Source organism: Oncorhynchus gorbuscha, linkage group LG16 (assembly GCF_021184085.1).
Source record: "Oncorhynchus gorbuscha isolate QuinsamMale2020 ecotype Even-year linkage group LG16, OgorEven_v1.0, whole genome shotgun sequence".
Taxonomy (NCBI): Eukaryota; Metazoa; Chordata; class Actinopteri; order Salmoniformes; family Salmonidae; genus Oncorhynchus; species Oncorhynchus gorbuscha.
In genome coordinates, this window is record NC_060188.1 from 75,428,695 (window position 1) to 75,455,024 (window position 26,330).

The 26,330-nt window shown below is 43.1% G+C and overlaps 1 protein-coding gene across 5 annotated transcripts in view; it reads right to left on the reverse strand.

Moving 5' to 3' along the window:
- LOC124000176 (lysine-specific demethylase 2B-like) overlaps nt 1–26,330 on the reverse strand; it is a 46,135-nt gene that overhangs the window by 12,177 nt on the left and 7,628 nt on the right. For all 5 annotated transcript variants that reach the window (XM_046306374.1, XM_046306373.1, XM_046306371.1 and 2 more), the window contains exons 7-12: nt 22,452–22,545; nt 21,877–22,030; nt 21,561–21,676; nt 16,494–16,620; nt 15,754–16,163; nt 15,556–15,642 (exon numbers count right to left, since the gene is read on the reverse strand). In XM_046306374.1, coding sequence (XP_046162330.1) covers nt 15,556–15,642; nt 15,754–16,163; nt 16,494–16,620; nt 21,561–21,676; nt 21,877–22,030; nt 22,452–22,545 — 988 coding nt within the window. The remainder of the gene's footprint in view (nt 1–15,555; nt 15,643–15,753; nt 16,164–16,493; nt 16,621–21,560; nt 21,677–21,876; nt 22,031–22,451; nt 22,546–26,330) is intronic.

Here is a 26,330-nt window from a genome sequence, read left to right on the forward strand (position 1 = left end):
AACATCTAATCAAATGGCTACCCAGACTATTTGCATTGCCCGCCCCCTTATGCCGCTGCTACTCCCTGTTGTTATTATCTATGCATAGTCACTTTAACAACTCTACCTACATGTACATATTACCTCAACTACCTCGACTAACCGGTGCCCCCACACATTGACTCTATACCGGTACGCCCCTGTATATAGTCTCGCTATTGTTATTTTACTGCTGCTCTTTAATTACTTATTACTTTTATTTCTTATTCTTATTTTTTAACTGCATTGTTGGTTAAGGGCTCGTTGAATTTGGCGCATGTGACTAATACAATTTGAAGTTATCAACATCTGACCACACTCAAGTGAGAACATGCAATTTTTCTAACTCAAATCATCTGCACTCCAACATCTTAAAAGCTTGGTTTGAAAGTGTTTCCATGTTTCCCTAGCAACATTGTATGCCAAAACACTTTTATGTAACAACGAGAGGGCACAAGTTTAAATATGCTGTAAAATTAAATTGAAGGCAGTGAGAGATGGAGGGGAGGGGGGCTGCTTTGATGTGGAACATTTTCCATTATTGAGTCTATTTCTTCTTCAGTGTTTATTTTCCCCTCTTATTTCTGGCTCTGAGCCAACATTGTATGTGCTGCTCATAAAACACACACACACATAAAACTATTTTTCTGGGTCAAAAAGGTGGGTGTGGCAGGGGGATGTGGCAATGCCATGGTCGGCCCATCGACGCAGCCAAATTCGGTCCGGTTCATGTGCAAGAACATTTGAGGCCCCCAATCTTGGTGGTGCAGAGTAATGTTTGCATTTTAAGCCAATTACCTGCAATTCTACACATGGAGCGGAGAGAAAATGTTGCAAATTCCATGCAATTTAACATCCTGCCGTGGAGATGAGTGAAAATGTGCAGTTCTAAATTTCATGCAATTCTATGCATTTTGCCATGGCTTACGCTGTGTTATGCTCAAACATAAAATAAATAATCCCAAATGTATTCTTTTTTCCCCCTAGCTTTTATTTTGGTGAGTTAGTTCTCAAAGATTTTTTTTTTTTTTATACAGTGGCATGCGAAAATTTTCACCCGTCTTGACATTTTTCCTATTTTGTTGCCTTACAACCTGGAATTAAAATGGATTTCTTGGGGGTTTGTATTATTTGATTTACAGAACATGCCTACCACTTTGAAGATGCTAAATATTTTTTATTGTGAAAGAAACAAGAAATAAGACACAAAAAAACTGAAAACTTGAGCGTGCATAACTATTCACCCCAAACCCAAAGTCAATACTTTGTAGAGCCACCTTTTGTAGCAATTACAGCTGCAAGTCTCTTCGGGTATGCCTCTATAAGCTTGGCACATCTAGCCACTGGGATTTTTGCCCATTCTTCAAGGCAAAACTGCCCCAGCTCCATCAAGTTGGATGGGTTCCACTGGTGTACAGCAATCTTTAAGTCATACCACAGATTCTCAATTGGATTGAGGTCTGGGCTTTGACGAGGCCATTCCAAGACATTTAAACATGTCCCCTTAAACCACTCAACTGTTGCTTTAGCAGTATGCTTAGAGTCATTGTCCTGCTGGAAGGTGAACCTCCATCCCAGTCTCCAATCTCTGGAAGACTGAAACAGGTTTCCCCTCAATAATTTCCCTGTATTTAGCACCATCCATAATTCCTTCAATTCTGACCAGTTTCCCAATCCCTGCCAATGAAAAACATAACATGATGCTGCCACCACCATGCTTCACTGTGGGGATGGTGTTCTCGGGGTGATGAGAGGTGTTGAGTTTGCGCCAGACATAGCATTTTCCTTGATGGCAAAAAGCTACATTTTAGTCGCATCTGACCAGAGTACCTTCTTCCATATGTTTGGGGAGTCTCCCAAATGCCTTTTGGTGAACACCAAACGTGTTTGTTTATTTTTTTCTTTAAGCAATGGCTTTTTTCTGGCCATTCTTCCGTAAAGTCCAGCTCTGTGGAGTGTTTGGCTTAAAGTGGTCCTATGGACAGATACTCCAAGCTCCGTTGTGGAGCTTTGCAGCTCCTTCAGGGTTATCTTTGGTCTCTTTGTTGCCTCTCTGATTAATGCCCTCCTTGCCAGGTCTGTGAGTTTTGGTGGGCGGCCCTCTCTTGGCAGGTTTGATGTGGTGCCATATTCTTTCCATTTTTTTATAATAGATTTTATGCAGATCCGTGGGATGTTCATAGTGTCCGATATTTTTTTATAACCCAACCCTGATCTCTAGTTCTCCACAACATTGTCCCTGACCTGTTTGGAGAGCTCCTTGGTCTTCATGGTGCCACTTGCATGGTGGTGCCCTTTGCTTAGTGGTGCCCTTTGGGGCCTTTCAGAACAGGTGTATATATACTGAGATCATGTGACAGATCATGTGACACTTCAATTGCACACAGGTGGACTTTATTTAACTAATTGTGTGACTTCTGGAGGTAATTGCTTGCACCAGATCTTATTTAATATAATAATAATAATAATAATAAATGCCATTTAGCAGACGCTTTTATCCAAAGCGACTTACAGTCATGTGTGCATACATTCTACGTATGGGTGGTCCCGGGGATCGAACCCACTACCCTGGCGTTACAAGCGCCATGCTCTACCAACTGAGCTACACAGAAGGGGCTTCAGAACAAAAGGGGGTGAATACATTTGCACACACCACTTTTCCATTTTTTTATTTTTTGAAACATTATATTTTTTAATTTCACTTCACCAATTTGGACTATTTGGTGTATGTCCATTACATGAAATCCAAATAAAAATCCATTTAAATTACAGATTGTAATGCAACAAAATAGGAAAAACACCAAGGATGATGAATACTTTTGCAAGGCACTGTATACACTACCAGTCAAAAGATTGGACACACCTACTCATTCAAGGGGTTCTCTTTATTTTTCAATATTTTCTACATTGTAGAAATACATATATGAAATACACATATCGAATCATGTAGCAACCAAAAAAGTATTACATAAAAATATATTTTATATTTCAGATTCTTCAAAGTAGGCACCCTTTGCCTTGATGACAGCTTTGCACACTCTCGGGCTCCCGAGTGGCGCAGCGGTCTAAGGCACTGCATCTCAGTGGAAGAGGTCCCTGGTTTGAATCCAGGCTGTATCACATCCAGCCGTGACTGGGAGTCCCATAGGGCGGCGCACAATTGGCCCAGGTTTGTCCGGGTTTGGCCGTCATTGTAAATAAGAATTTGTTCTTAACCGACTTGCCTAGTTAAATAAAAAAGTTAAAATAAAATAAAAAAGCTGGTTGAGAGAATACCAAGAGTGTGCAAAGCTCTTCAAAGCTACTTTGAAGAATCTCAAATATATTTTGATTTATTTAACACTTTTTTGGTTACTACATGATTCCATGTGTGTTATTTCACAGTTTTGATGTCTTCACTATTATTCTACTATGTAGAAAATAGTACAAATTAAGAAAAAAACTTAATGAGTAGGTGAGTCCTAACTTTTGACTGGTACTGTATATAGGTACATTACCTTTTCTACATATTTCAAAATTAGAACTTAGGCGGGCCGGAAAACACTTAGGTGGAACACCAAAGCATTTTCTATACAGAACAATCCCTTATATAGATGTACTGTATGCAAACAACAAGGACATACAGGCTATGCCTGGTCACTAAAAAGGAGAAGACCCAGGGGATATTAGCTACTGTAAACAAACTCATATTTGAAATCATATTCAAAATCACACTGATATCATATAAATATTATATTTGTTATACTATTTTAATATTGAATACTGCAGAGTAGGTCTTGCACGTTACGCATTTCACTGTACTTTTGCACGTGACAAATAAAACTTGAAGGGTACTGTGATCTCATCTATATTAGGCAGACTATTGGAGGTTTGTTTCTATACTGAACAAAAATACAAACGCAACATGTAAAGTCTTGGTTCCATGTTTCATGAGCTGAAGATCCAGAAATGTTCACAAAAAGGTTATTTCTACCAAACTTTGTGCACGTTTGTTTACATCCCTGTTAGTGAGTATTTCTCATTTGCCAAGATAATGCATCCACCTGACAGGTGTGGTATATCAAGAAGTTGATTAAACAGCATGATCAGTACACAGATGGACCTTGCGCTGGGGACAATAAAAAGCCACTCTAAAATGTGCAGTTGTAACACAACACAATGCCACAGATGTCTCAAGTTTTGAGAGAGAGTGTGCAATTGGCATGCTGACTGCAGGAATGTCCACCAGAACTGTTGGCAGAGAATTTAATGTTAATTTCTCTACCATAAGCCACCTCCAATGCCATTTTAGAGAATTTGTCAGTACATCCATCTGGCCTCACAACCGCAGACCATGTGTAACCAGCCCATCCCAGTACCTCCACATCAAGCTTCTTCAGCTGCGGGATCGTCTGAGATCAGTCACCCAGACAGCTGATGAAACTGAGGAGAATTTGTCTGTAATAAAGCCCTTTTTGTGGGGAAAATCTAATTCTAATTGGATGCGCCCCTGCCCAGTCATGTGAAATCCATAGATTAGGGCCTAATGAATTAACTTTAATTGACTGATTTCCTTATTTAACTGTAAAATCGTTGAAATTGTTGCATGTTGCGTTTATACTTTTGTTCAGTATGCTTCAAAGAGATACTGCACTCAACACGACCGTTCACCCATAGATCACAGAGTTATAATGTACTTCACCAAGAAGCACATACTGATATATGTTTATGGGCATAGATACACTATGCCATAAACATGTGGGCAGCCCTTCAAGGTAGTGGATTCGGCTATTTCAGCAACACTCATTGCGGACAGGTGTATAAAAATGGAGCACACAGCCATGCAATTTCCATAGATAAACATTGGCAGTAGAATGGCCCGTACTGAAGATCTCAGTGACTTTCAATGTGGCACCGTCATAGTATACTACCTTTCCAACAAGTCAGTTTGTCAAATGTCTGCCCTGCTAGAGCTGCCCCGGTCAACTGTAAGTGCTGTTATTGTGAAGTGGAAACATCTAGAAACAGATCAGCCGCGAATTGGTAGGCCACACAAGCTCACAGAACCGGGCAGCGAGAAGTTAAGTGCTTAGCACGTAATAATCGCCTGTCCTCGGTTGCAACACTCACTACAGAGTTCGACACTGCCTCTGGAAGCAACGTCAGCCTCAGAACTGTTTGTCGGGAGCTTTATGAAATGGGTTTCCATGGCCGAAGCCGCACACAAGCCTAACACCATGCCCAAACCGGACACACACGTGCGTACGCAAGTTGATTTAGTTCCAGTGAAGGGAATTCTTAAAACTACAGCAAACAATGACATTCTAGACCATTCTGTGCTTCCAACTTTGTTGCAACAGTTTGGGGAAGGCCCATTCCTGGTTCAGCATGACAATTTCCCAGTGCACAAAGCGAGGTCCATAAAGAAATGGTTTGCCGAGATCAGTGTGGAAGAACTTGACTGGCCTGCAAAGAGCCCTGACCTCAACCGCATCGAACACCTTTGGGATGAATTGGAATGCCGACTGCGACTAGGCCGAATCGCCAAACATCAGTGCCAAACCTCACTAATGCTCGTGGCTGAATGGAAGCAAGTCCCAGCAGCAATGCTCCAACGTCTAGTGGAAAGTCTTCCCAGAAGAGTGGAGGCTGTTATAGCAGCAAAGGAGGGACCAAATCCATATGAATGCCCATGATTTTGGAAAGAGATATTCAACGAGCAGGTGTCCATGTACTTTTGTACTGTATATACACTGAACAAAAATATAAAAAACACAACATGCAACAATTTAAAAAGTTTTACTGGAGATCCAGTTCATATAAGGAAATCAGTCAATTAGGCCCTAATCTATGGGATTTCACATGACTGGGAAAACAGATATGCATTCATTGGTCACAGACACCTTAAAAAAAATCTAAAAAGTAGATGCGTGGATCAGAAATCCAGTCAGTATCTGGTGTGACCATTTTCCTCATGCAATGTAACATCTTCACATAGAGTTGATCTTACTGTTGATTGTGGAATGTGGTCCCACTCTTCAATGGTTGTGCGAAGTTGCTGGACATTGGCGGGAACTGGAACATGCTGTCGTAAACGTCAATCCAGAGCATTCCAAACGTACTCAAAATCGGTGACACGTTTGGTGAGTATGCAGGCCATGGAAGAACTGGTACAATTTCAGCGTCCAGGAATTGTGTACAGATCTTTGCGACATGGGCCCGTGCATTATCAAGCTCAAACATGAGATGATTGCGGTGGACAGGATCTCGTCACGTTCAAATCAAAATCAAATCAAATTTTATTTGTCACATACACATGGTTAGCAGATGTTAATGCGAGTGTAGCGAAATGCTATCTCTGTGCTTTCAAATTGCCATCTACAGTGGGGCAGAAAAAGTATTTAATCAGCCACCAATTGTGCAAGTTCTCCCACTTAAAAAGATGAGAGGCCTGTAATTTTCATCATAGGTACACTTCAACTATGACAGACAAAATGAGGGGGGGAAAAATCCAGAAAATCACATTGTAGGATTTTTAATACATTTATTTGCAAATTATGGTGGAAAATAAGTATTTGGTCAATAACAAAAGTTTATCTCAATACTTTGTTATACTTTGTTATATACCCTTTGTTGGCAATGACAGAGGTCAAACGTTTTCTGTAAGTCTTCACACACTGTTGCTGGTATTTTGGCCCATTCCTCCATTCAGATCTCCTCTAGAGCAGTGATGTTTTGGGGCTGTTGCTGGGCAACACGGACTTTCAACTCCCTCCAAAGATGTTCTATGGGGTTGAGATCTGGAGACTGGCTAGGCTACTCCAGGACCTTGAAATGCTTCTTACGAAGCCACTCCTTCGTTGCCCGGGTGGTGTGTTTGGGATCATTGTCATGCTGAAAGACCCAGCCACATTTCATCTTCAATGCCCTTGCTGATGGGAGGTTTTCACTCAAAATCTCACGATACATGGCCCCATTCATTCTTTCCTTTACACGGATCAGTCATCCTGGTCTTTTTGCAGAAAAACAGCCCCATGCTTCACAGTAGGTATGGTGTTCTTTGGATGCAACTCAGCATTCTTTGTCCTCCAAACACAACGAGTTGAGTTTTTACCAAAAAGTTATATTTTGGTTTGATCTGACATTCTCCCAATCTTCTTCTGGATCATCCAAATGCTCTCTAGCCAACTTCAGACTGACCTGGACATGTACTGGCTTAAGCAGGGGGACACGTCTGGCACTGCAGGATTTGAGTCCCTGGCGGCGTAGTGTGTTACTGATGGTAGGCTTTGTTACTTTGGTCCCAGCTCTCTGCAGGTCATTCACTAGGTCCCCCCGTGTGGTTCTGGGATTTTTTTCTCACCGTTCTTGTGATCATTTTGACCCCACGTGGTGAGATCTTGCGTGGAGCCCCAGATCGAGGGAGATTATCAGTGGTATTGTATGTCTTCCATTTCCTAATAATTGCTCCCACAGTTGATTTCTTAAAACCAAGCTGCTTACCTATTGCAGATGCAGTCTTCCCAGCCTGGTGCAGGTCTACAATTTTGTTTCTGGTGTCCTTTGACAGCTCTTTGGTCTTGGCCATAGTGGAGTTTGGAGTGTGACTGTTTGTTTGAGGTTGTGGACAGGTGTCTTATATACTGATAACAAGTTCAAACAGGTGCCATTAATACAGGTAACGAGTGGAGGACAGAGGAGCCTCTTAAAGAAGAAGTTACAGGTCTGTGAGAGCCAGAAATCTTGCTTGTTTGTAGGTGACCAAATAGGTGAGCAAATACTTATATTATTTGCAAATAAATTCATAAAAAATCCTACAATGTGATTTTCTGGATTTTTTTTTCCTAATTTTGTCTGTCATAGTTGAAGTGTACCTATGATGAAAATTACAGGCCTCTCATCTTTTTAGTGGGAGAACTTGCACAATTGGTGGCTGACTAAATACTTTTTTGCCCCACTGTATAAAATGTAATTGTGTTCATTGTCCGTAGCTTATGCCTGCCCATAACCCCACCATGGGGCACTCTGTTCACATCAGTAAACCGCTCGCCCACACAACACCATACACGTAGTCTGCGGATGTGAGGCTGGTTGGACGTACTGCCAAATTATAAAACTAAGTTGGAGGCAGATTTTGGTAGAGAAAGGAACATTAAATTCTCTGAAAACATCTCTGGTGGACACTCCTGCTTTCAGCATGCCAATTGCACACTCCTTCAAAACTTGTGGCATTGTGTTATTTGACAAAACTGCACATTTTGAGTGGCCTTTATTGTCCCCAGTACAAGGTGCACCTGTGTAATGATCATGCTGTTTAATCAGGTTCTTGATATGCCACACCTGTCAGGGGGATGGATTGTCTTGGCGAAGGAGAAACGCTCACTAACAGGGATGTAAACAAATGTCTGCACAACATTTGAGAGAAATAAGCTTTCTGTGCGTATGGGATCTCTGAGCTTTTTAGCCAACTCAAGTATTTCATATCTATTGCTTCTGATGTTGCTATGTAGCCCAGATTATTGTCTTTTTCCAATTATACCTTACAAATTGTCAATTTTTGATACTTTACATATTCCTTTTTATTATGCATCGACTCCCCATTTGCCAATCTCTAATTAACTATCTGCTTGCACCTGTTGTGCCTGTTACGCACAGCAGATGTTTTAAGTGCGTGTCTTCTTAATTTGTTTGTACAGCACTGATGAAGGCATGAGGCCAAAACGTATGCTCAGTTTATTGAATTTGTTTTATTAGCACCTTGCACTTTCTGTATTATTTTGAGTGTGGATTAAATTAATGATATTATTTTTGCATCTAGGCCTCTTTGGGTTATTCCTCTTCATGGTTGAGTGCAAGTAGTTTTTGAACTCTGCAGATAATCTTCCATGCACTAGCCACCTTTCATTCTATCTTGAGCTAACCCTCATACTGACTTCATATCTATTATTTCAGCTCGTGAAAAATGGGACCAACACTTTACATGTTGCGTTTAGATTTTTGTTCAGTATATAACCTAGCTGTGTACAGTATATGGTGATGGGGCACGAGCTATACCAGAGGAAATGTGGTTACTGTGAATTCAAATGGTAGATATCCAACAGGCACTTGTTTCCACAGCAACCCACGGTACAGAACATGTGTTACTTTCCCACCATCCTGTGATTTTCAGTTGGAAAGGGCATGTACTAAGGAAATGCAGGTGAATGCTGACTGACTGCTCAGAGCTGCACCAGCAACACTGGGTGTGTACTGCTTTATATTTCTATCTGAAGAGCATTATGCAAAACACTATGTGAGTCAGAATAATAACAACATTGAAATTGCTAATTCACTAATCCCTTTGATCTTCATACTAAATCACTAAGCTGTGCACACTCCACCTCCTCCCTATCCTCACTCAATGACTAACCAGCGGGACTAACAGGTTTTGCAAGAATAAAACCACAAACCGCTTCGGAAGAATTTGCATGATGTAATGAGGTGTTTGAATTCAATAGAATGGTTATGTCATCATAACATTCTCCACCTAGCCTAGTGAGAGCAGTAGGAAGAGATGAGAGAAATAAGTGATCACAATTACAGCAAGGAACGGAACAAAAAACAGCCACAGCCAATCAGGTGTATCAGATTTCTATAGCAACATTAGCAGTGCACATTTTCCAAGGATCAGCATAGCAACAACAGACTTCCTACTATTCCTGTGACATGTAGAGACAGTTGGGTAGCCAACCAAGTGCTGCTACCACTGGAAAGAGAAAACGCAAATAACCTATCAGAGAAGAACCTCAGGGTCAGAGGCTAAACCTTGCCTTGTTCTAGACTTATCCTAAAACAAGTGTACACCAAGCAGAGTGGCTAGGCTGGGGTGATCAGAGATCTAGGCAAAATAATCTTTTATTTTAGATATTGGGGGCATCTATAATCTGTGGTGGAATCCAAGGATCTCTGTTTGGATTACAGACTCGGGGCCTGACTGAGCCAGAGAGGAAGTGCAGATAACTAAAGAAGACTCGTTTTCTTATGCTCTCTCTTGTCTCTTTGCAGCAGACATACAGTGGGAAGTATTCAGACCCCTTGACTTTTTCCACATTTTGTTACGTTACAGCCTTATTCTAAAATGAATTAAATTGTTTTTCCCCTAAATCAGTCTACATACAATACCCAATAATCACAAAGCAAAAACAGATTGACATTTTTGAAAATGTATCAAGATAAAATTAAAATATATATTTTTTAAACTTTGTCACAAGCGCCGAATACGACAAGTGTAGACTTGAAATGCTTACTTACAAGCCCTTAACCAACAGTGCTGTTCAAGAAGAATAACATATTTACCAGGTAGACTAAAATAATACATAATAATAAAAATGAACACAATAAGAATAAAAAGGCTTACACAGGGTTCACCGGTACCGAGTTTTTGTGCGGGGGTATAGGCTAGATGAGATAATCTGTACATGTAGGTAGGGGCGAAGTGACTATGCATAGGTAACAAACAAACAGTGAGTAGCAGAAGTGTACAAAAAGGGAGGGGGGGGTCCAATGTATATTGTCCGTTTGCAATTTTATTAATTGTTCAGTCATCTTATGGCTTGGGGGTGGAAGCTGTTGAGGAGCCTTTTGGTACGAGACTTGGCGCTCAGGTACCTCTTGCCGTGCGGTAGCAGAGAAAACAGCCTATAACTTGGTTGACTGGAGTCTCTGACAATTTTATGGGCTTTCCTCTGACACTGCCCATTATATAGGTCCTGGATGGCAGGAAGCTTGGCTGGGCCGTTCGCACTACCCTCTGTAGTGCCTTGCGGTCAGATGCCGAGCAGTTTCCATACCAGGCGGTGATGCAACCGGTCAGGATGCTCTCGATGGTGCAGCTGTAGAACCTTTTGAGGATCTGGGGACCCATGCCAAATATCACATTTACATAAGTATTCAGACCCTTTACTCAGTACTTTGTTGACGCACCTTTGGCAGTGATTACAGCCTCGAGTCTTTGAGTATGACGCTACAAGCTTGGCACAGCTGTATTTGGGGAGTTTCTCCAATTATTCTCTGCAGATCCTCTCAAGCTCTGTCAGGTTGAACGGGGAGTGTTACTGCACAGCTATTTTCAGGGCTCTCCAGAGATGTTCGATCAGGTTCTAATCCAGGCTCTGGCTGGGCCATTCAAGGACATTCAGAGACTTGTCCCAAAGCCACTCCTGCATTGTCTTGGCTTAGGGTCATTGTCCTGTTGGAAGGTGAACCTTCGCCCCAGTCTCAGATCCTGTACTTTGCGCCATTCATCTTTCCTTCGATCCTGACTAGTCTCCCAGTCCCTTCCACTGAAAAACATTTTCACAGCATGATGCTGCCAACACCATGCTTCACCGTAGGGATGGTGCCAGGTTTCCTCCAGATGTAACACTTGGCATTCAGGCCAAAGAGTTCAATCTTGGTTTCATCAGCCCAGAGGAATCTTGTTTCTTTAAGTGCCTTTTGGCAAAAGCCCAGCGGGCTGACATGTTCCTTTTACTGAGGAGTGGCTTCCGTCTGGCCACTCTACCATAGAGGCCTGATTGGTGGAGTGCTGCAGAGATGGTTGTCCTTCTGGACAACAGGTGGACTTCAATCAAGTAGGAGAAACATCTCGAGGATGATCAATGGAAACAGGATGGACTGGAGCTCAATTTCGAGTCTCATAGCAAAGGGTCTGAATATTTATGTAAATAAGGTATAATAATAATATGGTTTTTGTATTTTATAAATTTGATAACATTTCTAAAAACCTGTTTTCTCTTTGTCATTATGGGGTATTGTGTGTAAATTGATGGGAAAATGTTTTTCATCAATTTTAGAATAAGGCTGTAATGTAACAACACGTGTTAAAAGTCTAAATGGTCTGAATACTTTCCGAATGCATTGTACAGTCAGCAATATGTTTGAAACATCAAATCGCAGTATCGGATCGCAATACATATAGAATAATAATACATATCTTATCGGCACCTAAGTATCGTGATAATATTGTACCGTGAGGTCCCTGGCAATTCCCAGCCCTAACATACAGTGTTCTATGATCTGTCCTGTCACCGGTCACCTCCTTGACATATCTGTCACAAACAACCATAGACAATGACAGAGGATCCATTTGCCCATATCAAAAGTCATAACCCAACAGGCTACCTGACAGTATTCAGTGATTTTCAAGTTAACCTGCCTCAAAGGAGTAGATCTATCGCTGTCAGATCGGACCTGACCCCAAAGGACCACGGACCTTACATGAGAAAATATGTTCCAGACAGCTCTCCACATTGTCTTGAAAATGTTCTCGTCTCCCAGCAACACAAAAACATAATAGGATTGGGAATCCTGCAGGGCAGTGACAGAAGGGTGTAAATCTCCATCTAAAAAGAGGAAGGGAAACTAACTTTACAGAAACTGAACTGACCCATCAATCAGTCTCAGGAAGCCCAGGTCACTGAGTGACATAAGATGTTCCTCATCATATCCCAAATGGAGACTGTACAGGGAGCATAATATCTCCTTGCAAGGACATGCAATGACAGAAATGTATAGCTTATCCATCTCATCAGTGTCAAAGCCTTCCATGCCTAAAAAGTTTGTTATCTGTAAACTATGTCATGTATTACCAGAGCACACATGTAGGCATGTTATGTAGCTAGCTAGTAGGGCCCTGTGATTTGGTTAATCATGTCACATGACATGGATTTTAATCTTTATTTAAAACTTTTTTATCAAAGCTGTCCCATTTTCTTTTTATGTCAGATGGTCCAGAACCATCCTCAGACAATTGCTTTCATTTTTGGTCTAATTCTCATTTCTGGAAAAGGCTTAAAATAAATGCTGAAAATCCAGGTCATGTGACATGATTAACCAAGACACAGGACCCTAGACCTAAGGTATGACGATGAACATTCCTCTACAAACCAGCGTGCTATTCCTTAGCTCAGCAAAGCTGAGGTTCAGCAGAGGAGTTGGAGTATGTGCCACAGTGTAATAACCTACTGCGTCACAGTGGAACACAGGAAGACCTGCTCAACTTGAATAGCCCATATCCACACAGGCATACGCCCAATCAGTCATACAGCACAAACAAACACGATGTGTGATCTTAGACAAAACACCACTGCTGGTAAGTTTCAAGAGGAAATGCGAGTGAGGAATACTAGATGCAAGGCTCTCTTAGACTGAGGCACAGTGAGCGCCCAGAGGTACTGTCAAAAAAAAAACAGTTGTCCAAACATTGACACTGTTATTGTGGGCTTCTGGGGCATTTACAAGCCTAATGAATTTGCTCTTGATATAACAACTCAAAAGCATTTATCTCAATCAACCTATCTCATAGGTACTGTAAAAAAAAATATATAATAATCTGCAACCAGACCGTTGAGATGGAGGTGATACGTTTTGTTTTTTTAACACCAAAAACATGCACATCCCTATCGAACAAGAACACCACATACAAATATTGTGTTGATATCAACAGCAACAGGGAGGGAAAAAATATCATCTGCCATCTCATCTGTGGCAGGATCGAAAATAATTCAACTGTATCCAATGATAAACACACTCACAGTCAGTGTATAATTGGAAGGGGCTGTGGAATGCAGTGCTGTGACTATGTGGCAGAGGAGTCTATACACAAACACAATCTTCCTCAGCGTTTACATGCACGATCTCCTGGCTCATTTACATGCCATAGCCAATTCATACGGTACACATCAACTATATTCCCTCATTATCATACACAATTGCAGGCACAATAAATATATTAAATGTATCAGATGTATTCTTCCCTGTTCATACAATTGAACCTATTAAATATTCATCTATAATCTGCATCTTTCTGCCTGATCTCTCACACACATTCTTGTTTATCTCGTTTCTCTTCCCTGTTCTGGAACAACCAGTAGTTTCCCTGAGGACTGACGCTGCTGTCTGAACGGTCTGTGCCATCTCACCTCCTTACTGCATTTCTCAGGCACACACACACCCACACACAACCTGTAAATCAACCTACAAGCACAGGGAAGAAAATAAAGAACACAAGAAAGGAGGCTAAAACAGAAACAGAAGCAGCATTTCTCTTCAGGTGGCCCCTTTCCATACAACAATCAGCTCAATTAACTGTGCCTCACAGACAGACACATTTCTCTCCTCTCCTCTGCTATGTCCCGAGGAGTTCAGTGCGCTAACCAACCTGCTCAGCCTCTGAGTCGTAATCCTCATCGTCAGTGCTCAGCGACATGGCCATGGCTGTTTTTCATACCCTGTCCAACTCACAGCAAACTGACATGGCTGCAGCCCGCCCCAGCCTGAGCCTCCTCCTCATCCAGCTGCTGCTGCCGTCTACCGCACAGCCCTCCCTCCTGATCCACAATCTTCCAGCAAAGGCAATATACACAGCAGAGCAGAGCAGGCTAGCTCATGAATAGGGAATGGTTAGGTCTCTGGGAGGAAGGAGTACAGGGAGACAGTGCAGCCAATGGGGAGACCATATGCAGATAAGGTATTTGAATACGTGCAGTGGAGCCCCACCTTCTTCCAGTCAGGAAGGAGAATGCAGAACCAGTTTGGGGATATTCCTACATGAGCCGGATCACTGGGAAGGAAGACCAGACAAATTCAGCCAATAGAGAGACAGATGGTGTTTTATTCCAAAAGGAACACACAAAGAGCCCACAGAATCAACAGCTGGCCTTTAAATTGATCAACGACGTGTAGGGGGAGCAGCAGACAACAGATTTCTATGATCAAAATCCATCCCATATGCAGCTATGTGCTACTGTGTCCACAGCACACTTCTTTGTAAGGGATTGATCTAGTCTGTTGCTTTCCTGCCTGTCCGCTGCATCAGTGAATCTGGCTTTGATTGCTCTGCTCTGGCTTCTACTTTATGTCCAGCTGTACTGTGGTTGGAGCTTTTAATGCAGTACAGGAAGTTAAAGATCAAAAGGGGCATCACACAGATAATTTTCTATCATGCCGCCACTCCTCCCCTCAATCCACATTCTGTCTTAGTCAATACAACAGTAGAAGTGATGTCTAATGAGATGCAGTGACACAATTAAGCATTTTTGGACTTCGATACAAAATAATAAATCAGAATGATTTGCAAATTATTTGTCAAGCTGATCAATAGGCCTAGATAGATCACCCATAAGGAGCATAGTTGTAGTTAACCTTTTATCAGTAAACTCAAAGCCCTCACTTGGTAAACAAGATGAAGCAGAGCAGTGTTAATTATCCAACAATGACAGACACTATGGATGAGACCCAGCTGTGACATGGAAGAGATGAGGAGCAAAAAAATACAGAAAATCTCATTATCTCCCTCGTTAGGCAATTCTGCAGCCCGCTAAATCAAAATTATGCAAATAAGTACAACCACTGCTCTAGGGAAGAAGATAATCTAGTTTGAGAGAGAGGAGAGAGACACGAGTACCAAAATCACGATATACACCCTGCTCTACTAGGCCAAGACAGAGTATGAATATGGGCAGGCTTTCAGATGACAGATGGATGACAATACTGAGGCTATAAACACCGCATTCTCACCTTGGAAGACTTCTTAGGCCAGCACACCACAGGTACACCAGTGGCAGCCATTTTGGGATCATCGTCTTCATGTTCCTTCAAGACAACCTGGGGAACGGGTAAAAGAGTAATGTAAGTTCCTGTGTTTTGTAATGGTACCTCCAGATATTTATACAGAGACAGAAAATACATTAGAGCTGAGCTGGGATAGGCACATACCTTCATGTCATCCAGCAGGGCCTGGGGGTCCTCCATACCATCTGGGACACATTTCTTATTTTCGGGGAGTGCTTCCAGCTTCTCCACCAGGGCCTTAAGGCCCTTCAGTTCAAACTCAGTCAAATGAGTCCATTTACTCTGAGACTCTGAGCCTGGCGAACCAGAGGGGGTTTTGGGGAACTCTGGAGGCTGGATGGAGGTGGGGTTGCAGCTATCATCAAAGGCAGCTTTAAGAGGCTGAGGGGCGCTGGGTTTACCCTTCCTGTTATCAGGAGAGCAGGGGTCATCAAATGCTGACCTGTCACTCCGTTCATCTCGTTCCTGCTGCGCCTCGCAGGAGTCCTCCTCGTCCATGTCCTGACTCCGCGAGTCAGAGGAGGGGCTCTCAGTGCTCAACTTCGTCTCCAAATCTGAAGAAGTGCAGGAGGAGGATGAGAGAAGACTAAAGGACCAGTCTGATGTGTTCCATATGTGTAACCATTCCGATCAGATTATAATTTCTGTCACTTTCATCATGCTAGCTATCATTTCTGTGATAACGCAGTCTCACTGATTAAACAGAGGTCAGAAGTGTTATAACATTGGCTCTTAGCAAAGGATTAGAGTGTTACCCACTTGTGAGTGGTAATTACAACAAGAGTGCAAGGCAGGAGCTCTCGGGATAGAAGAAAGATTGAAGCAGCATTCATTGACACACCCGGGGCACTGGTTAAACAGCTCCATTAGTTGGGCTCACTCACCGATTAGCAGAGGATCTCTGTGAAACTCCGGAGCGAGATGGGAGCGCTTGGTCAGGCAGTGCACGTACCTCTCCAGGACATACCAGCACATCTCATTGTAGAACGGGTAGCGGAACTTGGAATGAACCTGAAACGAGTTTGGAGAGAAAATGTAATTAAGAGAACAAAAGTATCTAAAAAGACAATGAGGGAAGTCATTCCCATGTTTAGTCTGCTACCATTTTGTAATGATTAACAAGAGTTAACGCCTAATCTTCACTGTAGGTCTGGTGGTTTATTTACTTCCTTCTGTATTAATACTCAAGCAGTAGGCCTAATGTCTGGGACTAGACAGTTATCATTTACTCTAGGCTAAAACATGAGGATCGCCACAGGAAAGGAAGACCCAGAATTACTTCTGCTGCAAAGGTAAATTAATCAGAGTTACAAGCCTCAGAAATTGCAGCCCAAATAAATGCTTCACAGAGTTCAAGTAACAGACACACCGCAACATCAACTGTTCAGAGGAAACTGTGTAAATCAGGCCTTCATGGTCGAATTGCTGCAAAGAAACTACAACTAAAGGACACCAATAAGAATAAGATACTTGCTTGGTCCAAGAAACACAAGCAATGGACATTAGACCAGTAGAAATCTGTCCTTTGATCTGTCCAAATTTGAGATTTTTGGTTCCCTGTCGTGTCTCCGTAAGACACAGAGTAGGTGAATGGATGATCTCCGCATGTGTGGTTCCCATCGTGAGGAGGAGGAGGTGGTGGTGTGATGGTGTGTTTTGCTGGTGACACGGTCAGTGATTTATTTAGAATTCAAAGCACACTTAACCAGCATGGCTACCATAACCATGTCCAAACTTTTGACTGCTACTATATAATACAAAAGTATGTGGAAGTACTTTCACATTTGTGGAGTCTGCTATTTCAGCCACACCCATTGGTGACAGGGGTATAAAAAATATTTTAAAAATCAAGCACACCGCCATGCAATCTCCATAGACAAACATTGGCAGTAGAATGGCCTTACTGAAGAGCTCAGTGACTTTCAACATGGCACCATCATAGGATGCCACCTTTTCAAAAAAGTCAGTTTGTCCAATTTCTGCCCTGGTCAACTGTAAGTACGGTTATTGTGAAGTGGAAATGTCTTAAGAGCAACAACGGCTCAGCTGCAAAGTGGTAGGCCACACAAGCTCACAACAGGACCGCAGAGTGCTGAAACGCATACAAATCGTCTGTCCTCGGTTGAAACACTCCGTATTTCAAACTGCCTCTGGAAGTACCATCGGCACAATAACTGTTCGTCGGGAGCTTCATGAAATGGGTTACCATGGCAGAGCAGCCGCACACAAGCCTAAGATCACCATGTGCAATGTCAAGTGCCAGCTGGAGTGGTGTCAAGCTCGCCGCCATTGAACTCTGGAGCAGGTCAAACACGTTCTCTGGAGTGATGAACCCTACCAAACGAGCTAAATGACTTCTATGCTCGCTTCGAGGCAAGCAACAGTGAAGCATGCATGAGAGAACCAGCTGTTCCGGACAACTGTGTGCTCACGCTCGCCATAGCCGACGTGAGAAAGACCTTTAAACAGGTCAATATTCACAAGGCCAGGCGGATCATCAAGATGTGTACTCGGAGCATGCCCTGATCAACTGGCAAGTGTCTTCACTGACATTTTCAACACGTCCCTGGCCGAGTCTGTAATACCAACATGTTTCAAGCAGACCACCATAGTCCCTGTGCCCTAGAACACCAAGGTAACCTGCCTAAATGACTACCGACCCATAGCACTCACATCTGTAGCCATGAAGTGCTTTGAAAGGCTGGTCATGGCTCACATTAACACCAACATCCCAGAAACCATAGACCCACTCCAACTTGCCTACCACCCCAACAGATGACACAATCTCTATTGCACTCCACACTGCCCTTTCCCACCTGAACAAGAGGAACACTTATGTGAGAATGCTGTTAATTGACAACAGCTCAGCGTTCAACACCATAGTGCCCTCAAAGCTAATCACTAAGTTAAGGACCCTGGGACCAAACACCTCCCCCTGCAACTGGATCCTGGACTTCTTGACAGGACTGCATGGCCAAGCACGGTGGTAGGCCTGATCACCGGCAACAATGACACAGCCTATAGGGAGGTCAGAGAACTGACAGTGTGGTGCCAGGACAACAACCTTTCCCTCAACGTGATCAAGACAAAGGAGATGATCGTGGGCTACAGGAAAAGGAGGGCCAAGAACGCCCCCTTTCTCGTCGATGGGGTTGTAGTGGAGCAGGTTGAGAGCTTCAAGTTCATTGGTGACACATTACCAACAAACTATCATGGTCTAAACACACCAAGACAGTCGTGAAGAGGGCAAAACAAAACCTATTCCCCCTCAGGAGACTGAAAATATTTGGCATGGGTCCTCAGATCCTCAAAAGGTTCTACAGCTGCACCCTCGAGAGCATCCTAACTGGTTGCATCACTGCCTGGTATGGCAACTGCTCGGCCACCGACCTCAAGGCACTACAGAGGGTAGTGTGTACGGCCCATTACATCACTGGGGCCAAGCTTCCTGCCATCCAGGACCTCTATACCAGGTGGTGTCAGAGGAAGGACCTAAAAATTGCCTGAGACTCCAGCCACTCTGGTCATAGATTATTCTCTCTGCTACCGCACGGCAAGCAGTACCGGAGTGCCAAGTCTAGGTCCAAAAGGCTCCTTAACAGCTTCGACCCCCAGGCCATAAGACTGCTGAACAGCTAATCAAATGGCTACCCTGACTATTTGCACTGACCCCCCCCCCCCCCTCTCCTTTCTTTTTTGGCGCTGCTGCTACTACTCGCTGTATATTATCTATACATCTTCGCTTTACCCCTACCTACACGTACATATTACCTCAACTAACCTGTACCCCCACACATTGACTCAATACCAGTACCCCCTGTATATAGCCTCGTTATTGTTATTTTATTGTTGCTCTTAATTTTTACTTTATTTCGTAAATATTTTTCTGAAACTGCATTGTTGGTTAAGGGCTTGTAAACTCAACCCTACTGTGGAATGCTACACCGGTTTTATTCGGCGCATGTGACAAATAAAATGTGATTTTATGAATCACGCTTCACCATCTAGCAGTCCAACGGACGAATCTGGGTTTGGCGGATGCCAGGAGAATGCTACCTGCCCTAATACATAGTGCCAACTGTAAAGTTTGGTGGAGGGGGAATAATGGTCTGTGGCGGTTTTTCATGGTTCGGGCTTGGCCCCTTAGTTCCAGTGAAGAGAAATCTTAACACTACAGCATACAATTACATTCTAGTCGATTCTGTGCTTCCAACTTGGTGGCAACAGTTTGGGGGAAGGCCCTTTCCTGTTTCAGCATGACAATTCCCCAGTGCACAAAGCGAGGTCCATAAAGAAATGGTTTGTCGAGATCGGTGTGTAAGAACTTAACTGGCCTACACAGAGCCCTGATCTCAACCCCATAAAACACCTTTGTGATGAATTGGAAAGCTTACTGCGAGCCAGGCATAATCATCGAACATCAGCTTCCGACCTCACTAATGCTTGTGTCTGACTGGATTGCATACTTTTGGTCATGTCGTGTAAGAAACTAGTTGAACAATTCAACTGCATTTGATAGAGACAACGTTAAACACACACTGGCAAACCAGAGGCCCTGTTCAAGGCCAAGCTCTTCCATTCATTCCCATCTCTCCAGGGAGAGCTTGCCCTCTCAGACACAGCAGCATGATCTGATTCCCACTCTCCTCTAAGAAACATAGCTATAATTATCTCGCTGAGATGATTTCATACAGATCAACACTTTTCAGTGATAATCCTTTCTTTCTCCAGCTCCATTTCTGTGTTGAGGTGTAAAAATAGAGTGAACGCAACGTGCCAAGCCCTGGGGAGCATATGAAACTGTCTCTGTTGCTCTCATACCTCTTTTCCAGCAGAAACAAAAATAGTACTGTACTTTCAACAAAGCTGACTCTTCTAACCAGCTATCCATCATAACTGAGAAGGCTACATTTAGCCAAGTATCCATATAAATCTCAAAGCCTGCAGGACAAGCTTCCATATCATTACAGCAACTACTCCGATCTTATTATTGGAAAGAATACCGGAATAAAAATAGTGAAATATTTCTAGACATTCCTCTCATTAGGTCATATACAGTACAAACACATGCATACACACAAAAGCAATAGGCTCATATACACTATATTTCATCAACATAAGAAGCCCCTGGGAGTTTGTGAAAAGAAGAGAAACACTATTTCCTTTAAGTATTTCAGTCTCAGGCTGCCAGTATGTAATCTCAGTTAACCCAGAATGTAAATATTGGGTAATTTGATCAGCTGCGTTGGTTCCATACGGTTCAGTTTGCGAAGTCTCCACCCTAGCAAAAAGAAACTCTCAGCCAAAACCCCCTCCCCTCCACTAATTTAACCTGTGTTTATCACCCCTGGAGTTTAAAATTGCTTAAGCACCACCTTTGCCCAATTATACATCCAAATAGTCAGCGTCAGATTCTTTGGTTTACGCACAGGATCTCTCCACGAGAGATTAAGCCAATATGACACAACAAGCTCCGTGATTCATTTCTGCCCTTTTAGCGCTATATTCTGATTTTACATGAACCGCTGTCACAGACTATTTCCACATGAATATGGATGGATTTTTTTTTGCGGGCACAGACCTCATCCGCACCATCATTAGCACATCAGTCTGTTTCTCAATTGGATGGTAATGCAAATGACAGAATGTTCAGCACCTGGGCCTTTGTGTCACATTCCTGCCTTGTTTCAATCCCTAGCTTCCCAACTTCCCCTATCCAGTTCAGATCTGTAAAAAAACAGAGGTAGGGGCTGAGGAAGAGACTATTCAGTTCTCATACTCATTGACATAGCACACTAAGTGACCTAGACGTGTTTGTATGAGGTGAGGCTTTTTTCCCATCCATCTTCATTGTAGAGACACAGTTTAGTTTCACTAATGGTTTCACTAATGGAGCAGGTCAGAGGTGGAGTGAAGCATCAGTACTGGAACACCTGTATTAGACAGCCTACCTTAGTCCTGTTCTCTATCTCATAGATTGAGAGTTGCATGGGAATGTTAAAGCTGTGCAGAATGTTGCCTCCGAACACCAGTGTGTCCTCGGGGGTGTAGACTGCATGAATCCAGCCTGAAACGGGACAGCCAGGGAAACATCATGAGAACCAGCTGACCCACTCAAAACATGCTCAGGCAGACAGACATGGTATGCCCAAACATGTTCTCAAACACATGCCTGAATAAAGCAGTGCATATACTGTATGGTTTGTTACAATGATATTCATGATATTATGATAGGAATAGATCAAAGCAAAATGCTAGGCAGCTCACCGGAGGGGATGAAGAAGGTGTAGCCCTGTTTTAGCTCAACTCTCTGGCAGCCATCTGCACGATCTCCCAGGAAGACGTCACTCTGCTTGCCTGACAGAACCCAGTCCTCATACAGGGCAAGGTTATGAGGTGTCGGAGGCACCAGCCAGAACACCTGAGCACAGGACAGGGAGATAAAAGTTGGGGATGTGGCTTTGGTTGTCATCTAACAACAAGGGCGATATATTTCTCAAGGTTACAGCTTATATTAGAGAAGTCAGCACATTTCGGAGATTTGTTCATCCTTTCACATAATGTTCTTCCCCCTCACTTCCTCTTCATGCCTTAGCTTGACCTTTGCAAGTTTGTATAATGTGATCCGTGAAAGGTGTGCATACAGACACCCTAGCAACAATCCTCTGAGGTCTGCTGACTCTGCAGCAATTGCTGAGACAAACAAGGAACAGGTTCATTTGTAGCGCCTCGACAGAAACAGAATACATGTACAGTACCAGGATTGGGGGAGGGTATACCAGAGAGCCTCAGGATGCATTATTTTGCCACATACAATCTGGAAAACAAACATGACAACTTACCTTTCCTCCCTTGAACACGTGATACCACACAGACGTGCCCCCGAAATCAATGTGGAAGTCAGTATAGCAGCCCTTCACGCTCATCAAACAGTACCTACAGAGGGACATGAGACGGGTGAATGATGACCCACTGGATCTGAATAGTTATGACGAACCTAGGGGAGCATATTTCCTATGTTTGACAGCCTAGACATTAAGAGCGTTGGGCCAGTAACCAAAAGGTCCCTGGTTTGAATCCCTGAGCCGACTAGGTGAAAAATATGTTGATGTGCCCTTGAGCAAGGCACTTAACCCTAATTGCTCCCGCAATTCGCTCTGGATAAGAGCATCTGCTAAATGACTCAAATTTAACTAAGAAGACTGTGGGTTGGGGGCTGAGCTGAATGAACATCAGAAACTGAAAGGGGGAAATAAAAGATGTGCAGTACGGTCACCAATTATATCAAAAAAGTGTGTTAGAAATGTTAAGTGAGCTCGTTTTTTGTTCATTGTTCTTACCCCAGAAACTATACAGTAAATTGTACCATTTCAACATTCCAGCTGTGCAATGTACAACTGAATATGAAAGCTATTTGGATGAAAGTGTCTTTGTGATTAATTTCTAAGAAACAAGCAGCTCAACCACAATATCTGTTTGAAATCCGCTACTCTCTACTGCCAGTACCCTATTCCAACAAACACCAACAACAAAAATCAGTAACCAAAAATAAGCTTAGAGAATCGCTCACAACAGCCTCTCCTCTGGAAGTTAATTGTGGAATGATTAGGGCTCCGTGGGACATAAATCATTCAGTAATTCAGTGAGATAAGAATGAGAACAGGTCTATTAATAGAATGGGACCCGACCACTGACTCCAGTAGCTTCATATAAACCAGAATGATTACCGCTGCGCTATAGTAAAACAATGTAAGCTCGCGAAATCAGGCGGCTTGCGAGGCTATGACTCCAGCCAGGGCTTCAGTGGAGAAAATGGAACACTATCATTTACGACCGGGACGATACCAATATCGCAATATGTTTTCCATGACAAAACTGAAAACATGAAGCAGACAAAACTCTTTGATCCTTTAAAAAACATCTGTATGTAACTTAATGTGCTATAGCTTGGAAAATAAATTAATGTGACTGAATGACAACATAAATTTGTCACATACACACACACATGGTCAGCAGATGTTAATGCGAGTGTAGCGAAATGCTTGTGCTTCTAGTTCCGACAATGCAGTAATAACCAACGAGTAATCTAACCTAACAATTCCAAAACTACTACCTTATATACACAAGTGTAAAGGGATAAAGAATATGTACATAAAATATATATGAATGAGTGATGGTACAGAACGGCATAGGCAAGATGCAGTAGATGGTATCGAGTACAGTATATATGTAACGGATGTGAAACGGCTAGCTTAGTTAGCGGTGCGCGCTAAATAGCGTTTCAATCGGTGACGTCACTTGCTCTGAAACCTCTGCAAGGGCCGTGGCTTTTGTGGAGCGATGTGTAACGATGCTTCGTGGGTGACTGTTGTTGATGTGTGCAGAGGGTCCCTGGTTCGCGCCCGGGTATGGGCGAGGGGACGGTCTAAAGTTATACTGTTACATATACATATGAGATGAGTAATGTAGAGTATGTAAACAAAGTGGTATAGTTTAAAGTGGCTAGTGATACATGTATTACATAAAGATGCAGTAGATGATATAGAGTAAAGTATGTACATATACATATGAGATGAGTAATGAGTATGTAAACATTATATTAAGTAGCATTGTTTAAAGTGGCTAGTGATATATTTTACATCAATTCCCATCAATTCCCATTATTAAAGTGGCTGGAGTTGAGTCAGTGTGTTGGCAGTAGCCACTCAATGTTAGTAGTGGCTGTTTAACAGTCTGATGGCCTTGAGATAGAAGCTGTTTTTCAGTCTCTCGGTCCCAGCTTTGATGCACCTGTACTGACCTCGCCTTCTGGATGATAGTGGGGTGAACAGGCAGTGGCTCGGGTGGTTGTTGTCCTTGATGATCTTTATGGCCTTCCTGTGACATCGGGTGGTCTAGGTGTCCTGGAGGGCAGGTAGTTGATGATGGTGATGCGTTGTGCAGACCTCACTACCCTCTGGAGAGCCTTATGGTTGTGGGCGGAGCAGTTCCGTACCAGGCGGTGATACAGCCCGACAGGATGCTCTCGATTGTGCATCTGTAAAAGTTTGTGAGTGCTTTTGGTGACAAGCCAAATTTCTTCAGCCTCCTGAAGTTGAAGAGGCGCTGCTGCGCCTTCTTCACGATGCTCTGTCTGTGTGGGTGGACCAATTCAGTTTGTCCGTGATGTGTATGCCGAGGAACTTAAAACTTACTACCCTCTTCACTACTATCCCATTGATGTGGATAGGGGGGTGCTCCCTCTGCTGTTTCCTGAAGTCCACAATCATCTCCTTTGTTTTGTTGACGTTGAGTGTGAGGTTATTTTCCTGACACCACACTCCGAGGGCCCTCACCTCCTCCCTGTAGGCCGTCTCGTCGTTGTTGTTAATCAAGCCTACCACTTTAGTGTCATCCGCAAACTTGATGATTGAGTTGGAGGCGTGCATGGCCACGCAGTCGTGGGTGAACAGGGAGTACAGGAGAGGGCTCAGAACACACCCTTGTGGGGCCCCAGTGTTGAGGATCAGCGAGGTGGAGATGTTGTTACCTAACCTCACCACCTGGTGACACTTTGTGTTTTGTTTCCTTGCCACGATACTAATGAGTTTCACGATACTGGTATCATCCCAACCATACTATCATTACATGGCACATTATTGTTAGAGCCACAGTCATGATTTTTGTTAGGTGGTTTGATTTGTATGTAGGCTACTGTAAAATTGTGCATCTGTTCTCTTGGTATCATTTTGCAGCCAGCACAGTTAGTCTACGCTCAAGGTTTATCAGATTGAAATCTGCTAATAACAAGTGCCATTTGGCCATTTTTTAATCTATCACACACTCTGTGTGGTATACACAGAGTGTGTGATAGATTAAAAAATGGCCAAATAAAAAGTAGGGATGAGACGATACCAGTATCACAGCCCTAATGTTGGAAACAAACATCATTATGTTGTCATCCAGAGTCAAAAAATAATAATAATTCCAAGCTATAGCACACAATAGTTTAGAGTTTTGGTCTGCTTCATGTTTCCATTTTTGTCATGGAAACTGGTATCATGACAGCCCTAGTAAAAAGGCTGTGATACTTCTACTGTGGATATGGCAGGGTAGAAATTCCACTCTTCAAGCCATGGGACATCCATGGGACATCCAAAATGAGTGATGAATAAACCATATACTAATTCTATACCTGGCACTGATCAACATAAACCCTGGTCCTGATGCAGGGGGAACAAACTCTCTTGGCAACACGAGTCCACCAGGAGCCTCAATAACACCAGGCAGCTGATCAATACAAGCTTGTTTGCCTCCTCTGATCCAGTCAGTAGCAGTAGCTCATAAAATGCAGACCACTTCCCATCCTGTCAGCACGGCTCATTTTGACCATACATATAATTTGATTTGGTCTAGTTGCATGGCTAAGTTATAGTTCTCCAGCCCCGGCTGACTCTTACTGTATGAGGCCAGTCAGACAGATACAGGCTTGTCATCCATCCCACAGCAGTGTATCTGCACCTTCCCACAGAGACACACCGGAGGAGAGGGTTCACATGGGCTGGAGACCGGAGTGTGACCTTGACTGAGGTAATGGTGGAAACTGCCAGTGTAAGCACATTATAAATGCTCCCACTCAGAGGGAGAAGGTCACCTCATCCATATAGACACAGATCACCGACACTGAACAGAACATGTCGAGACGCACAATACTGTCTGGCTTACAGACTTCACTGAAGGCC